General features: G+C 39.7%; 1 protein-coding gene across 1 annotated transcript; it reads right to left on the minus strand.

Annotated features, from left to right (window-relative positions):
- Positions 1–807: 807 nt before the first annotated feature.
- Positions 808–13,500, minus strand: cyth1b (cytohesin 1b). Its single transcript, XM_083903797.1, has 12 exons — positions 13,373–13,500; positions 9,156–9,238; positions 6,188–6,252; positions 5,678–5,744; positions 5,448–5,566; positions 4,500–4,693; positions 4,063–4,211; positions 3,790–3,901; positions 3,142–3,218; positions 2,967–3,038; positions 1,532–1,686; positions 808–1,437 (listed from the first exon to the last, which is right to left on the minus strand). The coding sequence occupies exons 1-12, from the start codon at positions 13,398–13,400 to the stop codon at positions 1,359–1,361; spliced, it is 1,200 nt and encodes a 399-aa protein (XP_083759923.1). The 5' UTR covers positions 13,401–13,500; the 3' UTR covers positions 808–1,358.
- Between the last annotated feature and the right edge of the window lie 5,297 nt (positions 13,501–18,797).

The following is an 18,797-nucleotide window of genomic DNA, read 5'->3' on the forward strand; positions in this document are numbered from 1 at the left end:
TTTAATTGCCTTCATTCATTTTTCTCCACTACATTATAAAACAGTTTTGACTTAAGTTAATAGGGCATTTTCTTTCCATTACTGTGTTAAAACGTAAAGAGGTTATAAGAATGTGCAGTATAAAGTGTTATATTTTTTTTTTCAGCACAACCTATAGGTGATCTGATGAAAAACGTTTTTCATTTTTACCAACTATGTTAACAGACCTGAGCAAAAAAGTACTTAGAAATACATCACAATTCAAAGTTGACTTGGCTCATTTTTACGAACAAAAAAATAAAAGTGGTCTATTTTGTGACTCCTGCACAATTATCAAGACTCTTGTTTTGGTTTTTTTATATGCTATATAAAATGAATCATAACTTTGACTCAACACAACACTATAAACACACGCCCCCAGGATGTCCATATAAGGAGTTTTAAAAGGTATTATTTTCAGGTCACTTACCAACCGTGAGCACTATATGTATCTGCCACAGTCGTTAGCTTTGAGTAGCATTTAATTGTCACCAACAGAATACTTAAAATATTACTCATCACAATTCAGATGCATGGAGTTTTTGAAGCTTAACAAAAAGCTTCATATTAAACTCAGACACTAAATATATAGTGTATATTCAGCCCCGATTTGGACAAAAAAAGACAAAGAAAATGTCAAATCACTGGTTTGCAATGATTTAATACAACAAAAACAAAATAAATTACAAGAAATCTCGATGAATAAATATTTTTTGCTATTTATGCATTGCCTTCATCTCCATGAACAGTGCTTTGACAGAAGAGCAACAGCAGTAAGAAAACAGACTTAGATATACAGTATATATATATATAAAAAAACAAAGATGTTCCTCCAAACATCTTCAGTAAAGTGTAGTCTGGACCAGGTTTCATCGGCTGAGAAAAGGCCTCAAACGATTGTAAACGTTCTGCAGTTACTTTATACTTTTAGAAAGGTTTTAGACTGGAAGTGTCCAGCATTTTAAATATGCCATAACTTATCGTTCACACTTAATGTTTTTCCTCCAGTCAAGTGTTTGAGTGAGTGATTGTATGAAGAGAAGTTTTGTTGTGAATGAGACAGCAGATTTGGAGAGGTCACAGCGGGGGTCACAGTACAGAAGGAGTTTATGTTTTCAAAAGGAAATGTTTAAGGATATATATATATATCTTTAAATGTCAGTCACTGAATCATTTCATCTCAAATGAAACGTCGGTGCCAAAGAAAGAGTGAGTTTCTTCAAATCCTGAATCCTTTGCAGCAGGTCTGAGTGTCTCTGCAGCAGGACTTTCAGGTCCAGTTTCCTCCATTTTAAAGTCAAACCTGTGCTTATTGTTTCACCGTTTGATTCTCGGCTGCTCTAAAGCCCCTTCAGAGACGAGACCTTCTTCTTCCGAGCTGCCAGCATTTCATAGAAAGGGTCTTTGCTGATGGCAGCTCTGTGGGGGACAAGAACAAGGAGAGTTAAACAAGAGGCGTCCATGGAAACAATCACCATCGCACTCATTTCACTCCATTTCAAACGTGACCCACTTGATGCTGCTGATCCATTCGTCCTTCTCCTCCGTGGTCGGGGCTGAGATTCTGTAAAAAGTGTGGTTTCCTTCGACGACGCGGCCGTCTGCCTCCGTCTTACAGGCCTTGATCACCTGATCTTTGTGGTTGGGGATGAAGAGCTCAAAGCAGTTCTGGTGAGAGAGAGGAGCACATAGTCCACTAGTCAGGTTTGGTTCAACGGGTGAAAAAAACACACAAAAACACACAAACTGGGCGTCTTTTAGTTGTAGAGAATCAATATAAAGAGACAACCTGACAACAGAGGGTGGAAACAAAGAGAGTATTGAGAATTGATTTGTGGTGAAAAGAAAAACTTTCATCATCAACATCAATGAGGAGAAACCAAGTAGAGCTATTTTCATGTTTTTCTGTGGTGTTTTAGAGCAGTTGGCATTCATAATGTTGCATTACAGCCTCCTTCTCTTTACTTGTAATGTAGATGCTACACTACATAATAATAAGAGTAGTGGTTTCACATATGGATTCAAAATGGAATCAAGTTATCCTTATTCCAACCTGGTTGTTGCTCAATGTGCAGCCTTTACAGAAACACTGCTTTTATGGAGGTTTCAGAGCAATTTCTGAAGGCTTCTCAACGTTTCTAAAAAAAAAAGTGTCACTGCAGAACAGATAAATGAGTCCACCTAAGAACAGCGGAGTGCTCTGGAGTACGTGAGGATGCATTTACGGTCTAAGTGAAAGAGTGGGAGGAGGGACAAATGCGTACTTTTGAAAGCTCACTTTTTTAGACTTGTTTTTATGGATTTTACAGCTCCAAAAACACTATAAAAATGTTATTATTTTTATTACATAGGCACTTTTAAGAACATTTGTTAGGTTAGTTTTTTATTGGTGTCAAATGTTGATTCAAGTGCTATTTGACAAGTGTCGAAATGTGCCATGTAATGTGGGTACTTTAAAAAACACATTTTTAGACAAGTTTTTAATGATATTACTACATTATCAATTATAACACTTGCTGTGTTTTTTTTATTATTTACTAAGTGTTGTGACTAATAACATGCTTTTTCATTAAGGGCTCTTTCAAAAACATGTTTTTAGACATGCTTCTTCATGATATTACAACGGTAGAGGCTTGTTGTGTTTTTAATTATTTAGTGTCGTATGACTAATAACTGTTAAATGTTATATTATTATTATTACAACAATAAGGGCACTTTGAAATGTACTTTACTTTCTTTTTTCAATTCTCTGATAAATGTTATGTGACTTGTGTTGTATAAAAAAGCTATTATAATAAAAAAATGTATCAAAGTCTCTTGAACCTTTTTATCACTACTTATCTAAGCAACTAAGATACCATTTTAATTACATTCTTACTTCATGTGGAGAAGCAGCACAACAACTACATGACACGTGGCATAAAGAGAAAGGAGAAGAATGTCTTTACCGGTTTCTTGGAGTCATCAACTTCTCGAATGCTCAAATTTTCCAATGGAATAATTCCTCTGGGTTCTTTATCCTAGTAAACAAGGCAAAGTAAAGAAAGTTAATTACCTCATGAAAGATCTAATACTGTATTCATGTCCTAACACTGACATGCAGTCAAGCCAGGAACTACTTACAGTGGTGTATTCAAAGTAATAGAGACAGTTATCGGTGAGAATGAACCAGCGTCTCTTCCAGTTCTTAACCCGTCCACCTGAGGGGAAATCACAGGTGAGCTACTGCTGTGGTAGAGACGGAAAGCACGAGCTGGAGCAGCAAACTGGACTTCATATGACAACAGCAACACTGTGAAGCACACTGATGACACTAATAAGCAAGTTAAAACAGCTGAAAGCTGAGGTTAAAACATGGGTCAGTGGCCAGATTAAGGAGTCCGAGTTAGAAGCAGATGTGAAACGACGGACGTTTTTCACATCGAGCACAATGTGAAATCAGAATAACGGCGAGTGATCCGTGTTTAATCTGACTAAAGCTTGGACGTAAAGGAGAATGCGCAGACAGTGGAAGTAAAAACAGAAGGGGGTGTGGGGGTGGGTGGGGTGCAGCTCAGAAACCAAGCAATGCAATCAAGCTGGGGAGTTAAAGAGTACATACCTCCTGGAGTTTAAAACCCATGAAACACAAACAAACAAAAACAAAATCAACATGTGGATTTTTTACTTTCAAGTAAGTTTCAGTCAACTTTTCATTGTCAATCCAGCAGGGGGCGGTCTGTCTGAATGAATGAATGAATTACAGTCCAATTGTAACATGGATGCACAAACCAAGTTTCAGAAGCCATCCTTCTCTGTCAGGGTTGAAGAAAGTGTGCGTGAGGTCATTCCCGTCGTCCTCTGGGATCTTAAATGGTTCGTTTTTGATGCTGTCGTACAGGTTCTACAGGGAAAGATCACAACAGTATTTAACAGTGTTCATAGAAAATATTCTGTGTATTGAGGTAAACAAACATTATTATAGACAGGATGTTTTCAGGCATTTTTTTTGAAGAAAATGGGACCTTTGGTTTTTGCACAGTAAAGCGATCACAGATCTCTCACCCTGAGCAGCTCCTCGGGCAGGTCTCCTCCATCGTTGATACCTCTGTTCATCGCTGTGAATCGCTGAACAGAGGGTTTGTCCTTGACGTTGGGGTTGTGTAGACTGGTGTTCAGCATGATCACCGCAAACGATAACACGTAACAAGTATCTGGAAAAAAATATATATGAAGTTTTTTGACCCAAATTGAAGAGAAGATCTCAGTGGATGTAACTTAATTCATTTCGGGCAAAAATATAACTTCCAGCATATCTCACTTCTATCATTGTCTTTTATATTCATAATCCCCATTTCATTGTTGCTTTAGTTTTAATTGTCTGGTTCAACAATACAAAGAACTCCAACAGTTTAATGTACAGTGGGCGTTGTTTTCCGACACTGTGTGTGACTAGGATATGAGGTAAATCGGGACTATGACACACACACTCACTCCTGTACCTGTGCTCTGAAACACTCCAGGGTTACAGTGACAGTATCTCTGGGCGAACGCCTCCATCATGCGGTCGATCTTCTGAGCTTCACCAGGCAGCCTGAAGCTCCACAGGAACTGCCGGAGAGCCTGAACCAGGTTCAGGTCTGTGAACTCGTGCAAATCCAGGAAGGCATGCAGAACCTCGATGTTGAAGTCATCTCTGCACAAAACAAGAAAAAAAAAACACCCACACACCCACATGCACACAGGGAGGGAGGGGGGGTAAGCAGAACAAGAACAGGATCAAAATATGAACACAGCTTTGTTTATCTCACTGAGCTGGCAGCTGAAATAGAGGGATAAGATCTATGAATCAGATAAAAATGGATTGGAAAAAATTATTGGATGAGCTTTAAAAACTGCTAATACACAACATGCTCATATACATGTATACAGAAATTATAGTTTTCCCTTCTGACACATTCAAATTACAGTTCTGCAACAGTTAATTTTAAAAGTGTAGTAAGGCAAATTATTGTCACTTATTGATGAATCTGTTCTCAAATGTCTAGTGTTGTCCCCAACCAAAATGATTCCGTTGTAATGATTTATTTGTTACATGGAGCAAAAAAACCAGGAAATACTCACATTTATGAAGCCAAATAATCTATGCTTGTTGTAATTAGCCTTTATCAAACTGATAAACCATCAAAACAGTTGACTTGTTTTTTCCATAAACCAAAGACATCCAGTTCACTAAAATGTGTCAAAAATAACTAAACACACACTGAAGTGACTTTACTGTACTTAAGTAAGGACATTTTGTTTTCATGGAGGAGCAAAGAAACCAGAAAATATTCACATTTAAGACACTGCAATTTAAATGATCAAAATATCATCAAAATGCTGGTATATTAAATGAATTTTTGATAAAAGCACTAAAAGGTCCATTACTTTGAAAGATCATCACTCACCTCTCCCCCAGGTAGTCCCCAATGGCCGTCTTGTTAAGCCCCTCCCCCTTGTAGAGAAACTGGGCAATGTCATCTCTGGTGTTTTTCAGCAGAGAGCTGTCCACCAAAAAACGGATCCCCTGGAAGAAAAAACAAACACACAACACAAAGTCATGAATAGAATTACTCATTAGCTTCAGCACTACTTTTCCCCTGTAACACGAGGCTCAGCAACATCGATTCACTCTCACCTTCTTTGGGTCCATGTTGAACTTTTTTCGGCCCATGGCCATCTGTTTACTCCTCTGCATGCTTTTCCTAAAAATAAAATGAAAACTGCTAAAATGAACATGACGTTGTAACATTATAATTACAACAATTTCATAAGCACTGAAATGACTGACGATAAGACTAATAAATTTGAGTGCAAGTATTCATATTTAAACTCTTCTCCAATGTCTCCGACCTTCCTGAACAAGTATCTTTGCGTCTTGAACACAGATTTTACCAAGTTTTTTTTCTCCATCTATTAGACTAGAATAATCTACAGATTAATGGATACTGCAGACTGTCAATTTTAGATTGCAGCCCTAAATCCCACAAGGCATTAAACTGGCTCTGGGCATTCTGAGCCTGGGGCAGATTTCTCCGGTCATTTCCCCAGCTTTCATCATGAATGCACTCCCAGTAAAACAAAGGCTGAGTGGACTGCAGCCGCCTACACATGTGCGCACAGATGCGGTTGTTGAGAGACACTTTACCTCTCTTCAGTCTGGCCCAGGTTTTCAATCTCATTGGTCACCTCTGCTATCTCGTCCTTCAGTCTCTGAGAGCAGACAGAGAGAGTGAGAGAGAGAGAAGGGAAAAGGAGTCATAAAAAAGATGGAAACTGTAACCAAAAAAAACATGTGATATTTGTGTGACGTCTGACCCTTTACCTCGAGATACTTTTATCTTAGCATCAGCAGAAACCATCAAACGTGCTTGTCTGTTCCAGCTATATCTCACTGACCAACATATCCAGACAGATGAGATGACCCAATAAAACCCAGCAGTGCAGACATGATTCACTCTCTCTCTCTCAGTCCAACTCTTTCTTGCTCTCAGCAGGAGTTATGTGGAACGGCCGCTCTCTGCACAAAATCCTCTCTCGGAGCTGTAGCACCTGTTCTGGGGTCAATGCTGACCCACCCTTCCCCGACTCTCCTCTCCCCCACTCTCCCCCTTTCAGCTCCCCTGTGCTGACCTAGATTTTCAGGGCCTTCTCCCCCCCCTGACGCCCTGCCCGCTCTGTCTGACTGTGTCACACTGGAGACAGGAGTACGCAGGATCAAAGACTTTGACTGGCTTAGCAGAGCCGTTCAGAGTCAGACGTTTTAGGGGAGGAAAGATCAGAGGAGAGAAACGCTGAACCGAAAAGATAATCAAGTGAGATAATAAAAGAGAAACAGACACGGACATCGTCTCAGATTAGCTTCATTATCGTTTACAGAGAGTAGGAACCATGCTATATGACACGGCTCCTAAAATAAATAACTGCAGTTGTTCGAGTATGGATTCCTCCATGTGTGCTCCCATGGTAACAACCCTGTATAAACAAAATGCATCCTTTGGTTCCAGTACTGAAATAATTCATAGATCATTTCCCATTTGCCCCCAGGGCGAGACACAGAGTAACATTGAACTAGAGTCCACCTTAGTAATATACTTGAATACCCACCTTCCTGACTGAGGACATGGGTTTTGAAGCAAGCACTAGGGCTTGGCAATATATCGGTATTATATCTATATCATAGATATCGTCTCTCATTTTGGAAATCGTGATAAGGTATCAGTGACAACTTTTCCTGGCTTTAAAGGCTGTTGCATTGAGTATCATGATATTCATTATATTGAAGAAATTAGTGAAATACAAAAATACATGAAATTGACAAAAAAAAAAAAAAATCACTTAAAACACAACATTCTAAGAACAATGTACATATTGTTGTTCTAACAAACTATCGCTGTATAACGTGATACTGATCTGTTTTTATTTTTCTAAAGATATCAAGATCTTATTTATAAGCAATATCACACTAGACAGAAACATTAATTTGATTTATATCGTGAAAGTATTTTGGAAAAATATTCCCCATATGACCCAGCCTTACGCTCCTCTAATCATATCACACACTCTGAAGCCTAAACAAAGCATTGTCCCTTACTTTAATTATAATCAAGTAACGTCTAACCCTTACCTTAAATCACATCCTAGCCCTAAAGTTAATCACTTCTACCTCATCAGCACCAGGTTTTGGTCTCCATGAGGACTACTTGTCCTGACAAATTCAGTGTTTGTGCCAAAAAAGGTTTGAAAAAAGTACACACACATACACACAAAGCCCTTCTATGAACACCGGTCTAGACATGCAGGAACACAATTATCCCCAGAGACAAGAGACGGAAAAAAAGACCTGAACAATTCGAGGAAGAAAAAGGAAAAACATTAGTTCATTGTATGAATTTGTTTTTGCTGCAGTGTCTCCATCTGACATAACTGAATGGTTTAAGACTCGCACTTTCATAAATATGTGCCGTTGAAACAGGTACATGCTGTCCAGGGAAAACTAATTGACATTATACACTGAAAAGTCTATAAAACGGGAAGATTTGTTTAGCCGAGTCACCTGACACTTTGTATGAACATCAGAAAAACCTTTGATAAAAAATGTGAACGTATTGTTCATTTGTACTCGCAACAGTCCACAGGGATAACCGCAGGGTTCACAACAGGGACAGAAACAAACAAACTCCCTGGCACCGCTGCCCTGTTGGAGAAGCATTTTGTCCCAGCAGTAATCACCGAGGACAGAAAACAGAAATAGACTGAAGGCCGAGAAGCTGAAATCCAGATGAATTCAGCTCAAGTTTGTTGTATAAAATAAAATGTACTCAACACAAAGACACTGAATGGTCAATATTCAATCAATGACGAAGTTCAGTTTTCATTATCACATTCTCACTGTCTGCAGAGAACCTCAAACATCACAGAAGAAGAACTAACCCCCACCCTCTCATCATCTCTCTGAACTTCTGCCCTCAGGCAGATGTTAGCAGTCCATGAAAACATGCAGCAGACAGTTTAAGCGTTTCTTTCCCTACAGCCATCACCATATAAACATCTTCAATGAAAACACATGAGAGACAACACATGTAATCATCTACAGTACACCATGTGCTGAATAGATGCATGTGTTTTTATCTTTTATTACCAGTTTTTAAACACATACAGTACTGTACAAAAGACTTATGCCACCATGATTACATGTGTTGCTTTGGTAATAAAGACGATACAGTACAACTAATTTCTAAGAAATTAATTTATCATATTCACAGATTAAAGTGTCAAGCGTTTAGTGTGACCTACTCTTACACTTAAACAAACATGGCCCTGGCTCTCTTCAAACTGGAGTGGAACACAAACTAATGTTTGCTATTATACAAGACCAACTTTCAGTCACAGACATGACCCAACAACAAAACTGGTGGAGAAGAATCTTTTTCACAGTACTGTATATACATTTGCTTATATTATTAAAAGGCTGGATGTGGTTTTGAAACTGGATTCAGATTCAACAAAAAGCCATTAGTCTCCATCCTTAGCCCTGACACAGATGGTAATCATGGGCTCAGGAAGAGCATGTGTAATGTTAGAGAGCAGAAGCAGCACCAGAGGCTCGTTCTTACTTGTATGTCCTGCAGGAGCTCTTGTTTTCGGCGGCGGATGCTCTCCAGCTCCTGTCTCTCCTCTGGACTGAGGTCATCGGGCACTGAGGAGACAAGAGAGGAGAACATGTGATATAAACATCAACTATTCTCTCAAACACACACACAAACATGCCCAGAGGAAAAAGTCGTCCCACTGCTTTAGGTCACTATGGCAACACAATCTTTGATCCATCAACCCCGATGGCATCCAAACCTCAAATGAGAGGATGAAATCAACCTACTTTAAGTCCAGAAAGACACACACACACACGAGCTGAAACATAATCAGTAGTGGTCAAGGAAACAGTAACATTTTCTTTTACATTTATGACAGAAAACATGTAGGTGTAAGACACAGAAAGACTAAATTCAGAGAAGAATGGGAGAAAATGTTTTAAACAGGGTGAATAAAAGTTGTCAGAGTAAAACCGAGTGTTACTTTGCACTAAGACAGCTCATTATTTAAGCGGTGAAATTATTTAAATAGATTGTTGCAAAGATGCGGCATGATGAGGCAGATTTTTCGAATCCAACTTCAAACAGAATTGGAGAGAGAAAGTTTCCTGGAAATTACAGAATTTAAAATATGCATATAGCTAGTGAAATTACACAGAGTCTAAAGAATGTTGTATCTGTTTCTACAATTATGTTTTAAAATATCTTTCAGCCACAGTGTTTAATGTAGGGCTGCCTGCCTAAAAGCTCAATCTATAAAACAAAATGTAAAAAATGGCAATTACTTCTAAACCAAAAGTGCATCGCGTCAAAAAGAAAGGTGGGAAATATTTTACAATAATTAATTATCCAGTGAGTTCATGATTAATTTGTAATCCACTGACTAATCCATGCATTGCCTAACCATGACATCTGTTAGTAACAGTTGGTTTCCACTGGTTTTAGTAACCAAATTAAACAAATGACTAGTGTTGGAACACACCCTAGAACAAACGTTTGTGTTCCCTCACACGGACACATTTACAATCTGCAGAGGTACGATAACAAGAGTAGGGAAATGTTCATCTGTTAGTAACTGACTTGTGGTTTTTCTTGAGAAAACATGAAGACGGGAAACAGGGAAAATGGAGAAGAATGATAAGAAATGGAAACCGCCATGACAAATGTGTGCTAAAGTTTATAATCCATTCATTGCTTCAATGTCTAATCATTTTTCCACATATCACCTCTGTGATTTCCACTGTGCCTTCTGCTCCACTCCACTGGGCGCCTAATAATAAAGTGTTTTGCTGTGGCGTCTTTCTGAGACGTATTAAATGCTCTAACCAGAGACAAATGTTGAGAAAGGGCACAATTTATGCAGAGTAATAAGGAGCCAGAGAGGACAAATCAAGCTGTGCTGCTGCTGTTTGTCAGCCTCATTAGAGGAGTCACGCTGAGGATGAACTGCTCATTTCACTTTGCCACAAAGACCAAGCCAACCTGAAAATTATTTCACAATTTAATCACAATTAAGTATTTGGTTATCACAACATTGGAGATTAAATGTATGCAGAACCACAAATACAGAAATCTACCCGACGAGAGGCGAAACTATTTTCGAGGATTAACAATCATGTCAATTATTGTTCCAAACCAAAACTTTACTAGTTTTAGTTCCTGTCATCTGTGAAAGGAAACTGAATAACTCTTGAATTGAGGTCATTTTCCAGACAAAACTAAATTAAATTCAAGCCACAAATGTGGGCTCTGGAATGTCCCCTTCGTTCTGGCCAACTGTTGAATTAATAAATCAAGAAAACATGCTGCAGATGAATCAATAAAATGAGATTAAATCCTTCGATACGTTTAAATAAATATGTTTATGGTACTGGTATGTGCCCATTTCTAAGTTAAATCTCTATCAGTATTCATTCTTGAGGAAGTAGAAGTAATTCCAGAAACGTCCAGTGTGGCATGGCAGGTGCGGCTGCCTTGGATACTCACTTAACATACTCCAAAACACACAGAGAGTGACGCACTTGCTCATCATACACAGATAGAAAGCATTAAGTAGGCCACACTAGTTACTATAATAAACCTGAGGACAGGAATAACACACAATTGTGAGCAGTTGGGCAGTGAAAATAGCATTTACACACATGTCCTTCATGTAGCATGAAGAGAAAGAATAGCAGCAAGTGGATAAATGAAATAACTGTCATATGATGCATCTTAAGTAAGCAAAAACACACATGAAAATAGAATACAAACTAAAAACGTGTCAACAGGCTGCTCAACCAGCTGCTCTGCATACTCTTGAAGTCGGCAAGTGTGTGTGTTTGTGTTGGTCGGTAATGGGACACCTTGTCATCGTGGTGCTGCAAGTGACAACTGTTCAGGATGACCAACAGACTTTTAATCCTACTCTCTAGTTTCAGTATTATTAAAGTTAAAACACCATCACATCCTCTAAATATGCAACGACATTAGGGAAAAAACAACAGCTTCACCACAACAATCACACAGCAGTTTCTTTATACCTATAGTGCCTTAGTTTCCAGCTCTAATGATGTTTTGGAGGAAGGCATGACACATCACGCACACTCATTTCAGAGAAGTTTCTGCAAATTTGCTCTGATGCAGAAGTAATGATGACGCACTCAACACCTACACATTAATGTCACAATCCTGAGCTTCATACCAGAGAAAGCGTCGGTATGCTGGATGGCTCCACCACCAGTCTCCCAGGGCAGCCGGCAAAACGCAATTAGTTTTAGAGGTCGAGCTTTGATTCTCACTCTGGCTCTCAAGAGTCCAAGGCACCGAGTTTTAGTCACTTATTCCAGTGTGAAACAGCCAAAAGCTCCATCAGCACAGTAATAATCCAGTACTGCCTGATCTGTTCCAAGCCCATTCCCAGCCCTGTGGTCCTCTAGTCCTGCGCATGCCTGCTTTTAATCCTCAGGCACTCATCCAACAGAGAGGAGATGAGGGGAGTAGGCCTCCAGTTAAATGGGGATGAGGGTGTATGGGTGAAGGAGAAAACTCTTTAATTCTCTTCTCTTTCACCCCCCACCCACCCACTCTCTGTCCATCATGACTCCTCCCTTCTTTGAGTGGAGCATCGCACACAGGCTCCCCCACATGGACATCATTTTACATGGGACAGAGAGGACGTAGATGTAAATCAACTGTTGGCTTCTCTGCCTGCCACATGTGTTTGCTTGTAATGAACAAACACACCAACAACAACAAACCAAGGCAACGTTGTGGGGCTGTGGCAAACAAATGAGCTGCACTTCCGAAATATTAAGAGTTCGACTTTATGTGCCTGGCAACCTTCACAAGGCAATAATTGTCCACTTCGGCGTTCACAAGGCTATAATTGTGTGTTTCAATGTTCCCTGGTCTGCAAGATGACAAGCTCCACAGAGTCATATAACCCCGTGGTTATGGTAAACTCCCTGGTGACCGATCACAATCACACAGCCTCAAGGCCTGAGCACCAGAGACAAATCCACCAGTGAACTTTATGTACGTGCACCAACACAGAAAAGTTCAACATCATGGTGTGACAAAGAGGTTACAATATAAGTCAGAAACAACATACAAGCATTATGATTATGTTTAAAATTATATAGCACTCACATTAGGAAGATTGAGTATCTGCACTAGTTTAAGTCCTGATGTTTTCCATCTTGTATGTTTTTGGTAGCCATTTATTAGTGATCTGTTTTGACAGCTATGTAACCTCACAGTGTAAAATCACATCCTGTTAAAGTGGTTTAAACTGTTAGAGGAAACACCAATGCAGCTGTGAGGAAGCTGGCTTAATAGACTTTTTTTTATGTCCACAACATCCTGACATAGGTCAGAAAGCTGAGCAGTACATTGATTTTTAAATGTATTTTTGAGGGTAAGTCTTTCTGCTCCTATCAAATAAATGGCGCATTGACTGTATTTATAGACACGTGAATTGTGCAGCACTGTTCAGTAAGCAGAGTCTCCCCGAGGTCTGGCCTGATCCCAGCTTAATAATAAAGGGTCCCTTGTGCCAATGAATGAAGAGTATTAGCAAATGAGTCAGATGAGGACTTGTTTAGATCATTAAATCCAAACCTAGTGCGACGTAGCTGCTATTATCCTCCGTGTTTGTTTGTTTGCGTTAGCTAGCGTTAAAGTTAGCTGGTTAGCCTCTTAACTTAGCCCTGGTACATGTAAGAGCAGCGCTAAACACAACGAGTCAAACGACAACTTACCGACGCCGTCTTCCGACTTCAAAACCATTTCCGCGCTGTTTGTTTAGAGCGGAGCGTTATTCTAAAACTTAAAGTAAACTTTCAGTGTGTGTGTGTGTGTGCTCCGTCTTTCATTCACTGTAACAGTGGAGCTTAATGACAAGTGTTCAGAGACAGCCGGTGCTGGTGAAGCCGGATCGCATGGGCGTGGCCTCAGCAACCGCAGCCAATCAGGGACCGGGTAACAAAAAACAGATGGATATGGTTTGTTAGATTCAATGGGATTTGAAGTTGAAGTTTGAAATAAATACACAACACACATCTGCTGCAGAAAACTTCATGAACACACAGACAAACAGCTGTTAATGGGATAGTTCAGGTTTGTGAAGTGTGCTTAGATCAGGTATTGACACATCAAAAGCAAAATATAAATGTGATTGTTTCGAAAGGAGTGCCTTTCTAGTAGAGAGAGATGAAGAAGTCCTATAAGATGCCCTTGCAACTGGGTGCCGTAATTAAGTTGCCTACTGCCCCTACATGACCATGTCCAAAGTGGTGTCCTTAGTTGAAACCATATACAGTGTAGAAAATGCCTATCTTTGTGATAGAAAGTGATGCAGTGCTGTAAAGGATGTCCCTGTACACTTGGTGGGAAATGTGGTATTCATTATAGTGGTCCTTCATATAAACTCTTGATTGTGTGCAGGTGTCATTTTGATTTAAAACTAATTTAGAGCTCTCTTATGTACTTCCCAGTCCGAAAACACTACTATATGCCATTACTATGGAGAGAAGCCTCAAGTGGACTAGTTTTTGCCTGCCCCACCTGTGTGCAGTAGGTGCTCTTTTCATTTTCGCCCCTGCCCTTCCAAATGTCTGTGCACGCCAACAGAGACACAAAGAAATCAGATCCCAGGCATATCTTGCAAAAAGGCTCACCTGATTAAATCTATGTCTGCCTCAGTCTATGAAATCTTAAGAATGTGTCTGTCGACTTTTGTCACAGATACACAAACTTTTCCCCACTGGAAACCGAAGTTTGGAAACCGGACAATCCTTGAACCAATGTCGATAGAGAAAATAAGCAATTTTGTATCAAGGCACAGAGGAATTGTTGAATCACTGCTGCTTCCATCAATGGTTTATCTTCAGTCTTTGAAATCCTTTGTTTGGATTCACCTAAGACATAAACTAACCAAAAGTGTTTTATGTACTGTATAGTTACCTTTCTTAGTTTCAGTTATTCAGTTATTACAGTGACCATTGTGGGGTTTACTTTTTTTTAACAGAAGTGGACTAACATTTTGTCCACGTGTATAATCATATAATAAGTCAGAGATGATAATGTGCCAATATCTCAAACTCAAATATCCCTTTAACAATAGAGATGGAAATATTCAGAAATCTGTGAGTGAGGAAATGAAAGAATGCAAATGTCCTGCAAAGAGAAAGAGAAAAGAAGATGGAGTTTGTAACAGGACAATGAATGAAGCCCTGAGCTTCTTCAATGAGCTCTAAGCTGACGTTGAAGTGACCCCTCACACTCTGGTGATCCGTGGTTATATATCTTAAATATATGTAAAACAAGCCTAAAAATACCAGAGAACAAAATGATCTGACAGAGGAACGGACGATGACTCCTACATCATGATGAATATGGTGTCATATTTGTGGGTGGGTGGGGCAGCTTACTGCCAGTGTGGGTAGTAGCTGATCTATAGGTGGAGCTCGTTTTTTAACTTCATCATCACTTTCGTCCATAGCAATATTTCATGGTCCAAATTAACCGGGCACTATGGAAAAATGCTACATAAATAAATGCATTTGAATTGAAAACAGAGTCATTTTAATTTGATTATATTTCTAATATCCTTGATTTCTTTTGCACAAATAATGTAAAAATCTAAATGTGTTTGAAAGAATTTGTTGTTCAAAGTTGAAATGTTGATCTGCTTGATTCATTTTTGTCTTCTATTTCATTGTTTTGTCTTGTGATGATAATGGTACTCAGCGTATAGTAAGAAAAAGAGACACAATTTGCATAGTAAATCAGTGTGTGTGTGTGTGTGTGTGTGTGTAGGGAGCTTATCTGCCCATAAAAAACAGTGTTAATGTGTTTTGGCCTGAGCATACGTGCACATTTCTCAGGTTTTTAAGCACTCCACCCTGTTGAAATGATGAAAATCTCTGCAATAACATTAGTTTCTCTCCATTCGTGCAGTAAGAGGACACACAACATAACGAGATGTCATAAAAGTGAACTGACATGGAATTAATGCCACCACCACCCACCTGCTGAACATGGGAGACATGTTTTTCTTCATGGGCGTGAAGACTGAGGAAGCAGGTCTGATACTGGAAGGGAGAGGAGAGGATGTAAGGAAGGGTGGAGGAAAAAAAAAAAAAAGGAGGCCAAAGGATTGCAGCTGTGCGCTTGAATTGGTGCTTTATTCAGTTTGGACACACCAAAAAAACAGGATGTGTTCAGGCAGGGAGGTGGAAGAGCTGCTGCAATTTAAAAACTCAACCAGACTTTCTCTTTTTCTAATATTCACCCTGTGAACACGATTCCTTCGGTGGAGTCTGTGGAAGCTCTTTATCATGTTGTAATCAACTCTCATTCAGCTTCACTGTGTAGACGTTGGAGGCAGACGCTGCATCTCTGAAACCCTTGAAATGTCTGCACAGATCAAGAAGAGCGAGAAAAACGAACCGGCGACTTCACGCCTTTGGCGGATATATGGTGAATTTAAAGCTGTTATAATCATTCTCAAAGGGAGCTGTTGTATGTCGTCTCAACATATACTCTGTGCTTAAACGGGCTCATCTGTGAAAACACATCACACTGCTGCAGAGGCCTTGAAGCATAGGATAAAGCTGAGGAAATGACATGGCGTAAAAAAAAAAGAAGAAGAAGGGGAAGTCCAGCAACAGAGATAAAAGTCTTGAGAGTGTTGAGTGCTGCTTCCAGAGAGTCAGAGTGGCTTTTGAATGAGCACAGTATGAAGAACACTTTATCTGAAATAACCTGTGCAGAGGGAGAACAGTGGGCAGTGATGGAGATTACGTCTCTGCAGCTTCCCACTGGAGAAGGAGGTTCCTGGACCAGAGGACGGTGAGTGTGCGTCATGTTTTCAAATAGAGCCCACCATCTCACACAAACATACACACACACACACACGCACAGTTTGCCTGACTCATATATGTGTACATGACCACAGAAATGTCAAAAACACAGCATGGTGCGCGCACAATTTACACACACACACACACACACACACACACACACACAGAGCACTGTGTCTACAGATCACCACGGCAACTGAACACTGGCATCGCTTTGTGCCAGTCTTGCTGTACATGTCTCGCTGTGTTTGTCTGTCATTTATAGGCAATCGAGAGTCGCACAAAAGCAACAAGAGCTGTTATAAAACAGTGATTTCAACAACAACAAAACTCTTGAGTCCAGGTTGATTCTTTTTCTGAATCTTTCACCACTTTTCATTTTTATCTCTGAATTTCACCTTTCATTGTCGGTCAGTCAGCCAACCACAAGTTTTGAAGTCAAAAAATGTACTCAAACAGCACAAGATTGCAAAAACATAATTGTGCTAATTCAAAAAAATAAATAAAAGTGAGTCATTTTAAATTAAGTATAGCATCTGGGAATGTCTCAAAAATGGTAATAACTCACACATTGGTCTTTCAAACTTTCATTTTTAAAGTAAAAAGATGCCTGAGAGTCCTCAAAAACGGTTATAGCCGACTTAATTTTGCCCTTAAGCTGGTACACACGTTTTTTGACGTGAGCATGCACTCACCTGTGGCTGCAGCAGGCCGAACTGTAGGGCAGAGAAACGCCTGGAAACTGGAGGCACACAGCTCACTCACGGTCCCCATCACAACACCGCGTGGAGTCACCACTTCCCAGGCTCGTAACCTTTCAGCATCCTCTCTTCATCCACCGTTCCTCTGGTCAGTGTCAGACTTATAAGAGCTTCAGCCTTTTCTCCTCTGACTATACCACCAGACTCTGACAGACTCTCAGAGAAAACACAATCCACGCTCTTACTCTCTCCCTCTCTCCCTCTCTCCCTCTCTCTCCCTCTCTTTCTCTCTCTCCTCCCGCCTCCCTCATGTTCATATACTCTTGACCTCACTCCTGGATCCAGCCTCTCACACCTCACATGTTCCACTTGTGTACGCACAACAACCTGTCGTTGCTCTGTGATGCACAATGCAGGATTTTATGGGCAGATACGTACACAGATGAAAGAAGTCACACACACACAAACTTGTTGTTATGGCTTAGTGAGGACACATCATTGACATTATGCATTCCCTAGCCCGCTTACCCTAACATTAAACCCTATAACTCTAACCTTAAAACAAGGTCTTAACCCTGAAAAACACTTTAAAGTTGTGAGGTTCTGGATTTCACATTTTGTGGACCTCACAAAGATATGAATAAAAAGTACACACACACACACACAGTCTGGTTTCCATCAATTCAAAGGACATTACATTGACTTACATTCATTTACTGGAGACTGACTCTAACCTTCACCTTAACTACTACTGGACTAATCCTAACCCTGACCTTAACCCTAACCCTAACCCTAATGCATCATAACCATTTCTCCACCTTAAAATGTAATCATTTGTGTAAAAGGGGACTTGCTTTTTGTGCCCATAACGTGATTGTGTAAACAGATTTCGGTCCCCACAACATGAGTAATACCCGAAAAAAAACACACACCTACCTATGAGTGTGTCATTTAGAACAGTTGTTAAAGTATTCTTGGAAGTGATGACAAAATGTGCACACACATGCACTCAAGCTCATATCCTCCTGCTTCACACCCACACACATGCACACACACATACACACGCACACACACACACACACACACACACACACACACAGAGCCCAGTTTAATTTAGTCAGAGCTGAGCAAATAAACAAAAGAGAAATGCAGATATAGTTTGTATTGTCACAATCATATATTCAGTAGAGACAATAAAAAAACAATGAAAATACGTATAAGAAATTTTATAATTCTCTCTCATTGAGCTCAGCAGAATAATTCGGATCATTCACACACTTTTTTTGTTATTTATACCACCATTGTCTGTGCGGTGGAGGCTGGTATTATAATCTGATGGATTAAAATGAAAAAGTTATTATAAAAGCCATTGGGGAATATTATAGGTACGTATTTGTATTTTTTTAAAGCAAATATATTTTATTATAGGATTTCTGAGCACTTTTGTTGATAATGACCTCACAATTGCAGGACTCCAAACTATTGTTTTTTATTTTTTAAGAGATTCTGCAAATTTATGTATGGGTAGTTTGTTTCCCGTAATGAGTGATTTAAGGCAAATGTGTCATCATCCATCTGTTTTCTTAGATTGTCTCTCTTGGTGCCACACTTCCTGAGAA

The sequence above is a fragment of the Microchirus variegatus genome (assembly GCF_963457635.1).
Source record: "Microchirus variegatus genome assembly, chromosome: 17".
In the NCBI taxonomy this organism is placed as follows: domain Eukaryota; kingdom Metazoa; phylum Chordata; class Actinopteri; order Pleuronectiformes; family Soleidae; genus Microchirus; species Microchirus variegatus.